Source organism: Mustela erminea, chromosome 13 (assembly GCF_009829155.1).
Source record: "Mustela erminea isolate mMusErm1 chromosome 13, mMusErm1.Pri, whole genome shotgun sequence".
Taxonomy (NCBI): Eukaryota; Metazoa; Chordata; class Mammalia; order Carnivora; family Mustelidae; genus Mustela; species Mustela erminea.
This window is the reverse complement of record NC_045626.1, coordinates 27490935-27505508: the sequence shown is the minus strand read 5'-3', so window position 1 is coordinate 27505508 and position 14574 is coordinate 27490935. Positions and strand designations below refer to the sequence as shown.

Below are 14574 nucleotides of genomic sequence, written 5' to 3'. Positions count from 1 at the left end.
GTTGTTCCTCTGTCCAGCTTTCTGGCAACCTTGCAACAGCTACAAAGTTTCTGCCCCTGGAGTAAGATATTTCTATATGGCATTTTGATGTTCTGAGCATGTTGATATGTTTGTCTGGATTGATTTGCTTAATAATTATACTATTTCCCTTTTATGCAGCTCGGTCATGTAAGCATTGTCAGTGATGACTACGTTTGGGAGATGATTATTCTTCTGTGAATAATCACGACTTCAAAATCTGTATGGCCACCTTAAGACAGCTTCATCAAAATGAAAACCCACGCTGGGAGCGCCTGGGTGGTACAGTTGGTTAAGCCTCAGACTCCTGATTTTGGCTCAGGTCACGATCTCAGGGTGGTGAGCTTGAGTCCCACCTCTGACCCCCTTCTCCGGAGCACACTGTCTCCCTCTCTCTCTTTCTCTGAAAATAAAAGAAATGAAAAAAGAAAACCTATACTGGCACATTAAAAATGCGGGAAGGTAAAGAGGGAAGGAAGGAAGGAAGGAAGGAAAGAGAGAAAAAGAAGGGAGGGGAGAAGAAGGGGAGGCCGGCACCATAAGCACAGCAGTTTTTCCAAAGGGACCAGAGACCATGGAAAGGACCCTTCATCCTCCTCGTGTACTTCTCTGTTTCCTGTCCTGGAAAATCATCCGAGTGGTTCCCCTGTTGGTTTTCCACATGACTAAACCCCACGGGCCTCATCGAATCATAACCAGGCCGCCTGACCACGTCTCCCCAGTTCCTCCCATGCCTGGAGTCCGGTAGGGGTGCAGACCTGAGCACACCGCCCATCCCTCCCCTGCCTTCTCGTACAGCCTCGCCAGAGAGGCCTCTCCCTGGAGGCTGAGCCGAGCACGGGGCTGGCTTAGGGTCTTCAGATGTTTACAACATGGACCGGTCCATCGGACTCCTGGCCTGCCTGGTGGGCATCCTCCCGATGGGTGAGTCTGCCACTATTCTCTCCGGCCCACACTCAGAACAGAATAGATGCTCACACAACTGCAGGGACGGTCTTCTCTCCTCGCACCTGGGGCAGCTGGACACTCCAGGAAGCGGGGGCGACGGAGGTCAGAAGTTCAAGCCCAGGTTTTGCCTTCAGTTTCCAGTGACCTGGGGCAATCCTCTGACTTCTCGGGGCTTCCGTGGCCCCACCTGTAGAAAGGGCCCCTGCTCGCCCCCGCCGTGAGGATCCTTGGAGATGACGGGCAAGCTCAGGAGAGGACAGTCCAGGCTCTGAGGGATTTCGGAGGTTGTGGTCCTCCAAGTGCTGTATCTCTCCATGGGCACAGCCCAGAGTGGAGGGGAGGAGGCGTGCAATAGTTTGGGGTAAGGGTGGGGGTGATTTCCCACGGGGCACGGGGCAAGTGAGAGAGGACACCCTGAGCATCCCGTGGGAACTGGGATCCCAAGGGCTGAATGGGATTCAGCAGCAGGCTTAAGTGACAACGTCATTGGTCACTCAGCTCAGTGACTTGACGTCCCCAGGAACAGTGTTTTGGTTGGGGACCAACTGCCTGAGAATTTGAGTGGCGAGAGGGCCATTCACCTAAATGCAGTTCCTTTGGCTCTTTGCCCGATCTGCAGAAGGAGAGTATCAGACAGCGGGGCTCAGGAGTCTGCATGTTCAACCGTCTTCTCAGGTCACTTTTTTTTTTTTTTTAAGATGTATTTATTTGTTTATTTTGGGGGGAGGAGGACAGAGAAACTCCAGCAGACTCTGCACGGAGCGCACTCAGTCTCAAAACCCTGAGATCAGATCTGAGCCAAAAGCAAAAGTGGGACACATAACCAACGGTGCCACCGAGGCCCTGTCTCTAGGGTCATTCTGAGGCACAAGGTAGTTGGGGGCAATCAGGATAAATGACAGAGGCCATCCTCTGAGCTCCAGCCCCTCCCATGACTGGGCCCCTGGACTCGGCATCAGTGCTCCCACCAGCGGGGCCACAGGCCATCATGCGCGGCACGGTGACTTCACTGGCATCATGGTGCTCTGGGTTAGTCCATGTTCCTCGTCTGGGGCCCTGTCTCCACGACTGGATGATAAACTTCTCCTTCCTCTGGAGCATTCAACACAGGCAGCGTCCAGGTCAGGTCTGGTCTGGATAATTGCAGCACCCGCCCACAGACGGCTCGTAGACATGCTGGGCACTTTAATTAGAACTGCGCGTAAGCCTCGGAACCGACTGAGAAAGGAACTACTCTATTCCCTTTTCCTGGATGAGACAACAGAGGCGCAGAGACACCCCATGGGAGGAGTGGGTGGATGTGCGGCTCCAGACCGGGCCCCCACGGGTCCCCACCCCGTGCTGCCGCCTGTCCCACCACATACCCAGTGGTGGGGGCGACGAGGCGGGGAGGCTCTCTTTTCCCAGAGTGACGTAACTCTGCCGCCTTTCTGGGATGATTTAGGTTTGGGCCCCACTTCGACAATGGGGGCTGGAGGAGGGGACCCCGCCCGGACCCGGGGCTGGTAAGAGAGCGGTTCAGACGTGAGTGTCAACGTCACATACACCTTTGAATCCCGGCTTTGCTACTTACTAGCTGTGTGGCCCTGGGCAGGTGGCCTCACTCCTGGGAGCATCAGAAAAGTGAGGACGCTGGCGCCCCGTCGGGTGTTGTGAAGGACGATTAGATCGTGGACAAAAGCCTGCCAGCCCAGTCCTGGGGCTGAGTGATTGTGCAATAAATGACAGGGAAATCTTGCTGAAGTCACATACCCTGGAGAGAGGCGAGGTGGGGGTGGGGGTGGCTTGGGTTGATTTCTTTCCTCCGGTTGAGGGTCAGCTGCTGTGAATCAGTTAAAGACGAAAAGACTTAGAGGAAGCCTGAGCAGTCACGTGCCCAAGAACAAAACCCAAACCACACAAGCGCTCCCGCTGTGGGTCAGATTTACCCAGGGAGGCTGAGGCTTCTGGGGGAGGAGATCACTTTTTCTCATACTGGCAGCGTCTTCACTGCTACCGCGAGAGGTCCAGGATCTGGGTGAGGGGATCCCGCTTTCTGAAACCCCCCCGGAGACATTCGCCTGAGCTGCTCCATGGGACAGCGGACCTAGACAGGAGACTGGAAGATCAGCCTGGCATTGGTTGCTATACGGGAACCCTGGGGCTTCCTGAGCCGGTGCCCGAAGTCCCAGTCTCCTCCCCAAACACATCTCTGAGCAGAGGACCAGGGCAGGCCCTTGGCAAAAGTGAAGGGGGAGGAATTCGTCCAGGAAACCCCCTTCTACCTCTTGTGCCTTTCTCCTTCATACCGATGCCACCCACCCCCCAGCACCCAGCGCCCTGGGGCAGCCCCAAATCTCCCAGGGGCTCATGCACACTCTCCCTTGTCTTTCCCCTCTGGCTCCCCACACGTCTGCTCCTGGAAAGCTGGAGACACCAGGGAACAGGCCGGTGGGAAGAACAATGGTCTGGGAGCTCTGACTGCTTGGGTGCCGCTGGTCCACAGACCTCCGAGAAGCAGGTAGAGGGGTCACAGTAGCGGTCATCCTCAAGGACTTCTGTGTCAGGCTTGACAAGCAGCTCGTTCACTCTCCACCATAGCTCTACAAGCAAGGGCCCTTGTCCCTACTTTAAGGAGGCCCATGGGAGTCAGGTGACTTTTCTGGGGTGTCCCAGCCTGGACTGAAGTGCTGGAGTCTCCCGGGGGCAAGGCCCACCTTTTCTACCCGCTGCGTGCAGTGGTGGGGAGCCCGGAGCACAGCCTGGCTCAGAGGAATTTACTAGCTTGGAACCACTGCCAGAAAACAAACCAAAAGGCAAGACAAATCACAGCAGTCACCCTAGCTCGTGGGGGGTGCAGGGGAGCACAGGGGTGGGGGTGCAGGGAAAGGCCGGGGAGGAGATGGCCTGCTGTCCTGGGTCCCGAAGGAAATGAATGGGAGAGTTTCATGAGCCAGGATGCTGCTTCTGCTCCTGATGGCTCCTATGGCCAGCCGCGTGGGCTGAGAAGTCCTAGCTGGGGCAGAGGAGGACCAGCGGGGAGCAGGACCCTAAGAAGGCTGAGGGGAGCACGAACAGAGATGCTAAGTGGGCACTCTGGGGAGAGCACCCCGTGGCCTATACTGGCCCCAGACCGCGGTCAGCTGTGACTGCCCCTCTGATCTAAGATGCCAACGTGAGCTACAAAAGGTGGGATGTCAAGGTACCACGTCTTCACCCCTGCTGCATCACCTCGAGATGTATGCCCAGAGCACCTCCCTACCACTGCTCGGCGTCCCCACCCCGCTACCTTGCAGCCATACTCCCTCTGCAGGGCTGGTGGGAGCAGGAGGCTAACGTGCATCGAGCATTTCCTGGGCGAGCTACATGTGGCTTCACTCAACCCTCAAGCCCGTGAGGAAGGCATCAGGTGCCCCATTTGGCAGCAGAGGAGCCCGACAGCTGGGATATTAAGTAACCTGCCCGAAGATCCCCCAGTAAGTAAGCGAAGGAGCCTAGAACAGGGCCAGGCTCAGACCAGGTGCTCATAAAAGGCGGGGAAAGCATGAGCACAAGTGAGATTGTCCCCCAGGTCCAGCCGTGCCAAAGCTGGAAGGCGGGACCACCATGGAGTGACGGCATACTGGATAGCGAGAAGAATCTGGGTCTCCTGTTGACCCTGGAGGTCTAATCATCCCGAGGCAGGGAGATCAGAGACTCTACAACCAGGGGCCAAGGTTTCAGTCCAAGAGCATCCCCTCCCTTGTGCTAAATATGGGCAAGAGCTGCTGGAGGGAGCAACAGATGTCACAAGGTGCTGGGAGCTTGGGTTCCTGCCAAAGCACATGCGTTTGCTCCCCAGGGCAATACCTGCTGGAACCTTCCACCCTCTTCCTGCGTCCAAAGTCTCCTTGTAAGGGGGAGTGCAGGCGCTGGCCTCTGGAAACACCATCCAGCAGGCAAACAGGAAACACAAATCCCCCCGACAGGAGCCAAGATCTTACTACAGGACCTCTGTGTGCCCGCTCAGCTCCTACAGCAGAAGCCTCCAGGGAGAGGGAGGGGTGGGGGAGGGGTGGCTACCATTTGTATCACACTTCAGGATGTTTCCAAACTGGGCTGTCATGCCGGGGCAACACAGCACAGGGGACAAAGTAGGAACAGGAACCACAGAAGGGGAAGTCTCGGCTCTGCTTCTGGTTGGTCAGATGAACTTGCACCAGTCACGTTGCCTCTCTGAGCTTCTGTCCTCCCTTCTCCAAAAGGGGCTGTTGCCAGTCGCTCATGACATGAAATGGTATGAGGAGTGTCTCCCAGTGAGTACCCAAAACACTGTGTACTCTGGCCCCATTATCTGGGCATGCCCTGTCCCCCCGATGCTGACATCCTTGCCTCTCTGGTCTTGTTCACCTGCCACCTTCGCTTAGAGCGCCTGCAGTCTACGCCAAGGTTTGGCAAATCCCACTCCTTTCTCGAGGCTCCGCCGAAAGAATGCCTCCTCTCTCCCTCCAAGCATTCCCTGCCTGATATTTGCACACCTCTTCCCCCAGCCCCCACCACCCTCCCCTGCCAGCCTGGTCACCCTCCCTTCTGCTCTATGACAGCAATTCAACAGCGATTACTATGTGGCAAGTGCCTGGTGAGACAGTAACAACACATATATGACCACAGATCTGCCCTCCAGAGCTTCTGGGTGCCTGGGCGAGACACACAGTTGACTAGCCCATGCCCACAGGGAGAAAGTACATCTGTCAGCCCTGGGGCACAGGGGAAGGATGCCAGACCCAGGCTGGGGGTTGGGGAAATGCCTCCCTCTGGAGGACGACTCAGCAGAGGCCTGGGGCTGGCTGGGAGGGAGGTGGTGAATGAAATGGGCCAGGAATCTTGTTCAGACAAAGGAGACCTTGTCGGTGTCCCTCATTAGCGGACCTGGCAAGCTGCAGTGTAATTATGTGTTCGCAGATCTGTCTCCCTTTCTGAGTGGTGAGCTCCGGCAGGCTGATAAGCCATCCGATTGATTTTTGTAACCCTGGCTTGTATCCAAGTGCCTGGCTTAGAGTGGGACCGTGTGATACGTGTTTGCTCATTGATGAGTGCACAATAGCAAAACCTACCTGGGGGGATCGGCACCTGGCTCCAGGACGCCTGCAAGATGCAGGAGGTCAGAGGAGCCTGAGGTTACAGAGGGTGGAACTGTAGGGAAACCGAGGCACAGGCTGAGCCTCAAGAAGGGGGAAACACTTTCTGCACCTGGGAGTGCTGAGTAAACCAGCAGAAGCTTCAGAAAGGGATTCTCAGATTTGAAACCAGGCCCTTTGATTATTAACAACTGAACAAACAAGCTCTTAACTGGAGATAAATATCATGTCCTCCACTTCAGGTCAAAAGCATAATTCACTTGGCCTGCAGAAACAAGAGCTGGCTTACAAGCACACTGTGTGAAAATAGAACTCAGTTTTTATCTGATGGCAAGCTTGGCCTAAGCCCAAAGTGTGGTTTTATATGAGGCAGAGCTCACACAACCCAATTCGTACCCCCACGCTGCTGGTGCAGCACACACCTGCGCACACCCCTGTAGCACACACCTGCAGCATACCCGCAGCACACACCTGCAGCACACACCTGAGGGCCCCATCTCAGGCAACTATGCTGCAGAAAGAGCACGAAGCAGGCAGTGAGGAAGAGGAAAGGCGGGGGGGCGGGGGGGGGCGGTGGCTGGAACTTCCACCAGAGAAGGAAAGGCTTAATGGGTCCATAATAGCCAAGACGGGTCCCAGAAGGGTCCTCACCATGCAGGAACGTGTGTGCTCCCAAGAACAACGTGGTTGTGTGTGTAGTGATAGATGTTGATTCTATACGGGAGGATTGTGCTCCCCTGTATATAACTCATCCATGGGCTAGGCTCCTTGGAGGATGGGTGGTCACCGGCTGCCGGCTGAGGAGATTCCTACCCAAGGCACAACGTACCCCCAATAAGTAAAGAGCACTCAGAAAAGCTGGGTTTCTCCCATCTTCTGTCTGTGTGACTCTGGGCCTCCGTTTTCTGAGCTATAACAATATCTCCCTGCCTTTCTCCCCCAGGGTGTCTTGGGGGTCATGTGACAGGATGTATATAAAAGAACCGTGTGAATTACAAAGCTCTCGGGAAATATAAGAGCAGCTATATTATTCCCTCTCAAGATTCCTTTTGGAACTGCATTCGGGGTTCTAGCTGGGCAGACCTACCAGCCTGTCCTCCCTCCTCGGGGAGATACCACCCCCACCTAGCCTGATCCTCTGAGGCCCAGCCCCAACATCCCCCCCTCACCCACCTGCTCAGCCCCTCCCCAAAGCAGCACATGCATGGGACGACAAGGACAGGGGCTCTCCAGCCATCTTGGAGCTGGAGGCAGAGCACAGCTTCCAGACCTGAGCTCAACCATACTTCAGAGGCTCACAGCACAGGCTGTGAGGAAACTAAGCCCAGAGCAAGAACACAGCAGGAAAATCTACCACTTGTGGGCTCTCCGCTCCCTGTCCGGCTTTGGGAAGCCCTTCTGAGTTGACCTGGATTCTAAAGGGACCTCATCCACCAGCTCAACACATTAAGTTCGGAACCTACCATCCCTTGCTGAGGTCTCTTTCTGTTCTGTTAACGGGGAGCGCTGGGCTCCTTGGATGAGGCCCAAGCTTCCCTGCCTTTAGTGCCCTAGACTGCTGGCTGTGGAGTCGGGCAGTCCTGTCTGAAAGCTGGCTGTGCCTCCTTCTAGCTGTATGACCTTACTTACATACTCAACTTCTTTGTGCCTCAGTTTGTTACATGTAACTCAAGGATAACTGTGCTTCCATCTAGGATCGTTTGTGAGAACCAAAAGAGATACTACAGGGAACTTGCTCAACGCAGAGGCTCATAGTAAGTGTTTTTATTTTCACCATCGTGCACGGTGGGTTTCTGGGCCTCCACAAGAGAGATGCTTCCTGAAACCCTGGGGTTTCCAGGCCCCCCCGCCCGGGTGCTCCCTGAGTCTTGCGGGTTCCAGGCTCCCCAGCGAGGGGTTCCCCCAGAGTCCGCTGACGCTCCCGGCCGCCCGCAGGTGCGCCGGCGCAGCGCTGGTCCATGCAGGTGCCGGCCGAGGTGAGCGCGGCGGCGGGCGAGGCGGCCGTGCTGCCCTGCACCTTCACGCACCCGCACCGCCACTACGACGGGCCGCTCACGGCCATCTGGCGCGCGGGCGAGGCCTACGCGGGCCCGCAGGTGTTCCGGTGCGCGGCGGCGCGGGGCAGCGAGCTCTGCCAGACGGCGCTGAGCCTGCACGGCCGCTTCCGGCTGCTGGGCAACCCGCGCCGCAACGACCTGTCGCTGCGTGTCGAGCGCCTCGCCCTGGCCGACGATGGCCGCTACTTCTGCCGCGTGGAGTTCGCCGGCGACGTCCACGACCGCTACGAGAGCCGCCACGGCATCCGGCTCCGCGTGACCGGTGAGCGCCGCGCCCTTCCCGCCCGCCTCCAGGCCGCCTACCCGCCGTGTCCCCCGGGGCCTCGGGGCGCCCGCACAGCTTACGCCAAGGGCGTGGAGAGGGGGGCGACGCACAGCACCTTTCTGCCGGGCAGGGGGCCGCACACCTGGAGATGGATGTGGGCCGCCCAGGAAGTTGTTAAAGTGCAGGATGCTGGCCCTCAGAACTGAGTGGTGCCAGGGGAATGGGCATCCAGATGAAGTTCGTAGGGAGTGAATGGCCCCAGTAGCTCTCAGTCTAGGGGGAGGGACACAAGTTGAACAGTAATGGCAAGGGCCCCCGTGGGATGTGTGCTCTGTGCACTGAAGGGCACACACAGCCCACCAGAAAGATGCCCAGGGAGACGCCAAGTGCGCAGTACTTTGCTAGACCCTAAAAAAGTGGAGACCAGGGTCCCTTGTCCCTAGAGCAGTAGTTCTCCACTCTGGCTGCGCACTGGAATGAGCTGGGGAACTTTTTAAAATCCTAGCCTTCCCTGCTGTGAGGATCCCGTTCTGGGTTCCACTCTGCCCAGAACTTTCCATGCGCCCTTGGGCTGGCTGGGTCGCCTCTCCAAGTGCATGTCAGTTTCTTCCCAGGGCCTGCGCTGCCCTGCCATAGACCCAGACATTCAACTCTAGATCTTGGTGAGGTTGTCTGGGAGTGGGAAGTGCCCTTGAAAGCCTACCAGCAGACAGTCCCCAGCCCTGAGCTACAGCCACAGTAACGACCATAGAGGGAGCATCTCCTGTGAGCCAGGCCCGAATCCAAGCACCTCACATGTAGTAACTTGCCAAATCTTCTCAACGACCCCATAAGGTAAGTGATCCCCATTTTACGCATGAAGAAACTGAGGCACGGAGCTTCCAAATAACTTGCCCAAGGCCACATCTCTATGGGGACCTTGGCACTGTGGCGCTAGAGCGCCTACTCCCTCCTCCCTGCGCCACCGGCCCCAAATCTCTTGGTGACTGAAAGGGACTGAGAGGGGTCCACCCTTTGCCCTTACCCTTCCCCGCCGCTTCTCTGACCACAGTTCTCTTTCTCCCCCGCCCCCCCTCCACCCCGTCGCCGCCCCGCAGCTGCCCCGCGGATCGTCAACCTGTCGGTGCTGCCCGGCCCGGCGCACGCCTTCCGCGCGCTCTGCACCGCCGAAGGGGAGCCACCGCCCGCCCTGGACTGGTCCGGCCCGGCCCTGGGCAATGGCTCGGCCCCCGTGCCGGGCCCGGGCCAGGGTCACGGCCACCAGGTGACCGCCGAGCTGTCCACGCTGGCGCACGACGGCCGCTACACGTGCACGGCCTCCAACAGCTTGGGCCGCGCGGAGGCCAGCGTCTACCTGTTCCGATTCCACGGCGCTTCCGCAGCCCCGGCCCTCGCCCTCCCGCTGGGCGCGCTCGGCCTCAAGGCGCTGCTGCTGCTCGGCGTTCTGGCCGCCCGCGCTGCAGCCCGCCGCCGCCTAGGTGAGTTCACCCCCGGCAGGGTCTGAGAGCCTCTCAGACCATCCAGGTCAGCAGCACCCGCCTCACACTCTCCTGGGACGAAATCCAAAATTAGTCACAGCTGCTCCGTTTGTGGCCTTTGCCGTGGCTTCGCTGTCTTGTCTTTTCTTGCCGGTTCTCCAGACCCACCAAGCGTTCTGGGCGCCGTGGTCCTCAGAAAGGCAGGTTTTTCTGCTGGGCCGTTCCTCCCTCCGGGGTTCTCATCATTAACTCCTGGTCATCTCTAAGGACACTTCGTACCCGGCTACCTTGTGTTTGTTGCGTGTCCCTTCGGACCACTTTCTGTGGTGGGGTGGAGAGGACAGCAGGGCCTGTGGCCTGAGGCTACCATGGAGATTCATGCCTCCCCCACCCTTTGTCTCTCTCTCTGTCCCTCACACAGAGCACCCAGTCACCCCGGACACCCCACCACGGTGAGTACCCTGCCCTCGCCCACCCCGGGCTAAGGCCCCACTGGCCCAGGCACGCAGGGTTCCTGGGGCTCGCGGCATAAGAAGAAGGACCAGGAAGAGGGTCAGGGCTGGGATCTGGGGCTCCATCAGGGTTCTGACCTCCCCCGCAGCCTCCCGAAGTCCTGCTCTTCAGTCTCCCAAGTCGTTTTTGGCCAGACCAGGCCACGGGGACCTGCTCTCCCCACCCACCCCTCCCCCAGCGTTTACAGTTTGGGCCTCACACTGGTGTGTGAGGTGCTGAAGGGTCATTTTCCCGTCTTACGTCCGCACCTAGATGTGATTCCTCGAGCCTGTGTTTCCTCTTGGGCTCCCCAGCGTTCTGGAACAGGCAGACTCACACAAAAGCCAGTTCGGGGTACTCATTCTCCCCCAGAGCCGAAGATTTCGCAAACAAAATGCCATTAGACGTTCAGACGGTTTAGGCTAGGACGTACTGGCCCTGCTGTCCAGGCTCCCCTTCTCTCTCCGTGTCTGTTCTGTGAAGGTCTGCGTGGAAGAAAGGCTCCAGTTCACTGACCCCAGGCAAGGTGGCTGGGGACAGGGATGTAGGGAGGCAGAACAGAGCTTATTGGACAAGCCCAGGCGTTCCCATAACTGTCCCTGTCCATGCCCTGAAGGCTTTACAAGCCACACGACCAGCCCAGGCCCTCTCTCTAGTCCCCCGAGTTCTTGAGAACCAGTGCGATTTCCCTCTGTGTTGCTAACTCACAAGCTCACTGAGACACCTAAATCAGAGAGCTGAGGGCTCAAGCATTTACGGAGAAACTGCCATGTACCAGACACTGTGTTGGGTGCTAACGCTACAGCGAAACCCCCCAACTTCAGGAAGCTCACATTTTAATGTGGAGAATTTAATAAACACATAAACAAGGTCCTTGTCGATTCTAAAGTACGAGCTGTGAAGGAAATGGACAGGGCCACGCAGCAGAGCTCTGGGGAGGGAGGCAGCCGCTGGGCGGGTCACAGGCTCAGGGGCAACCCAGGAAGGGGCCGATGGGAAGTCACTGAGTGGTGATGGGAAGCACCCGGGGGGCCCCATCTGAAGAAGAGTGGGGGCCCGGAGACTTTCCGGGAGGCTGCTGGGGAGGGTGGCCTGGGTGCTCGGAAGGAGGCGGAGGGTGGGGCAGACGGAAGGCAGGGCTGAGCGGGGGCCCGGGTGGGCAGCACGAACGAGGGAGGCAGCCAGGGAGCCCGGTTTGATGCCACTGACTGAGATGACGATGACAGGGAGGAGGGGACGCAAGCCCACACAGGTCCGTCTGAGACGGGCGCTAAGACGTCCCGGGGGAGGAGCCAGGCAGCAGCTGGAGCTCAGGAGGCCACGCCTGGCAAGAGGAGTGTGGAGGGCACCAGGCGCAAAGACGGCTGTTGATGCCACCGATGAGCTCCCCTCCAGAAGACAGTGTCTCTGGGCTCCAGGAGGCCATCCACATGGAGGCCTCCTCCCTGCTCCGCAGATGCCGCCGCTGCCCTCTCTCCAACCTTAGTCAGTCCCCACGCTCTGTTGGGTCTAGGCCGGGCCCCCATTTCAACTCTCCTTCCTGCCCATTGCCGGGGCATGGTTTGGGCAGTTGGCATATCCCCACTTGTGCACTGGAGGGTCAACCTACTTTCTCCATCCACAGGCCCCAGGCTCAGGAGTCCAACTATGAGAATTTGAGCCAGATGAGACCTCGGGACCTGCCAGCAGCCATGTGTGTACCATGAGGAGCCCCTTGGCCGCTGGCATCCACTCATACCCCTTGAGGAACAGAGGCCAAGGCCGGGCTTGGCTGAGACAAGCCTTCCTGGCTCCTAGCCATGTGGGCAGCCCACAGCTGTGTGACCTCCCATGAAGGGTGTCAAGACCCTGCTCACAGAGGCTCAGTGGTCTTCTGCAAGGATGTCTGTCCCAGAGCCCCCAGGATATTTATGACAGTGGGACCAGCGTTTGTGTGTGTGTGTGTGTGTGTGCTCCAGCATGAAACTCACAAACTCTCACCCTTTCCTACATAGAACATCCTAGTAAGACAGAGGTGTTACTAGGAGACCCTGGTCAGAGGGTCTCCCAGGCTTGGACTCGCTGTGTGGACCAGGGTACTTTTTCCACCTCTGGCGGTCTCAGTTCAGTTACTCGTGAGCATGGACTCGTGAACATGGGGTATCCTTCCCTCCTGGCTGCTCGGCCTGTCAAGATTGGAGGAAATAATGGAGGAAAGGTACTTTGGGAAGTACAAAGCCATGTACAGATGGGAGGGCGTAACAGGCTCCTCCTTGGAGGCACCCTCGGGACGTGCGGAGAGTTCTTGGACAAGTGGGGCCCCACACCAGCCTGGCTGAGAAGGAGGATTCCAGAGAGCCAGCCTGGAGCTGGGGCTTCTGAGGCCGGGGCTGCGTAAACCTGTGGTCCCAGGAACGTCCACTCAGCCATGAGGAGAAGCCTCGTACCCCTGCCTCCCGGGGTCTGCTCTGTGACTGCCCCCCACTTCTGCCCACCTCTTACCCCATCCGCTGCTCTGCACTGCCCTGAGCTGGGACCCCTGCGGAAAGGAAGTGAAACACCCATCCCCTCCCTGTGTCTGGGATCCACTGTCCTCAAGGACCAAACGCTGAGAGGCTGGAGGGGCCGGTCTGGGCTGGATGGCGCCACAGCTATGGCTGCTGCGGCGGTGACCTCTCCCTGTGAGCCGCAGGCCCCTGCATGGGCGAGGTCCAAAAGCACCAGCGATTTCCCTGCATCTGCCCGAGGCCTCCCAGACTGACTTTGCGGGGTGCTGCGTGTTTTAGCTCCCGCGGTCCTTGGGAGTCTGGGGATAGGGGAAGAGGTGTGCTTGAAACCTGGGCAAGCTGGAAAGACCAAAGGGCCATAGGGTTAGGGGACTAACGAGGCAACGGGGACAAACTCTTTCCCTCGGAGCTTCTCCCAAAGCTTGGCTGGAAACCCAGAGCAGGGAAAGTCCCCAGCCGATGCTCTCTGGGGAGGTGGCCTGAAGTTCAGGGATCTTTACAAGGTAACAAGCAGGGCAGTGGGTGATGGGGCACCCTTGCTCACCAGAGCCATGGCCAGGGCAAGCAAGTGTCACTAGCTCCGAGTTAACATGGGACCCATCTGGGAGTCTGTTTGAATTGCCAAAAATGCGCTGGATTTGCACTTCCTCCTACGAGGATACTGCGGGCATCTCCATGGAGGGTCCCGTGTCACCAGGGAAGCAGCGAGGGACATGGGGTGGTGCGTCTTAAAATATCTGCGTAGACTTCAAGGCCTGTTTTGCAGCCAGGAAAAACCATGGCAGAGTTATTTGTTAGGGATCTGTTTAGTGCTAGGAATCGGGCCAGGCGTTTGGACGGGAATGAGTAAGACGTGTGTATCAGTCCATCTGGGCTCGGTTGTGCAGCGCTCACCAACAAGCCCCCCGGTCACAGTGTCTGAGAACAGTCGGGGTTTACTGTCAGCAAAGTGAGGCCCGTCATGACCGGGCATTGGAGCAGTGCTCCTTGCACTTCCTCTGGGCCCTGGGCCCCCAGGATCCACCATCTCTCACTGTGGCTTGTTGGGTTGGAGATAAAAAGAAAGCACTATAAGATCTCCCACTTGAGAGCAGGACTCATTGGCCAGAACTAGCCACGTGCCCCACCTACCCTCAAGGGGCTGGGCAGTGAGACCCGACACTGTACCAGGAATCAGGTAACAGAAACTGGGGGAACAGCCCTGAGGGCTCCACAGTCAGACTTCCCAGGATTTCTCACGTTAGCGAGCGACAGACCAGTAGGTGGAAAATCATGTAAGGGCAACAGTATACTGAAGGCGCTATGGGTGCACGCAGAAGGATGACTGACCCAGTCCTGGGAAGGCTTCCTGGAGGAGGGGACATGGAGATGGTACTACAAGGGGGAGGATGTGAATTGGAAGGTAAGAACAAAGATGATGCCAAGCAGATGGGACAGTCTGAGCAAAGGCCAGGCGGTCAGACCCAGCATGGTGTTGATGCAGCTGAAAGTTGCTGGAACATGAGGGCAGAGGCCAGGCGGCGGGAGTTAGGGCGGCAGGAAGAGGAGCCTCCCACAGGGTGGCCGAGAAGCAGAAGGCAGCTGGGGTGCCCACGTGGCCCAGCGCGGTGCTGACTCCCTGCACGGCCCAGCGGGCTACCAGCACCCGCCCCGATGCACCACGCTCTTAGACTGGGGTTTCCACCTTGATACCCTGGGCTCCCCGAGCAGTGTTTCTGCCATGGTTTCTGGGGG

The 14574-nt window shown here is 58.2% G+C and overlaps 1 protein-coding gene across 1 annotated transcript; it reads left to right on the top strand.

The window, feature by feature from the left end:
- Positions 1-874: 874 nt before the first annotated feature.
- Positions 875-12155, top strand: SIGLEC15 (sialic acid binding Ig like lectin 15). Its single transcript, XM_032311188.1, has 6 exons — positions 875-942; positions 7757-7816; positions 7998-8381; positions 9482-9862; positions 10284-10314; positions 11979-12155. The coding sequence occupies exons 1-6, from the start codon at positions 891-893 to the stop codon at positions 12058-12060; spliced, it is 990 nt and encodes a 329-aa protein (XP_032167079.1). The 5' UTR covers positions 875-890; the 3' UTR covers positions 12061-12155.
- The last annotated feature ends 2419 nt before the right edge of the window (positions 12156-14574 follow it).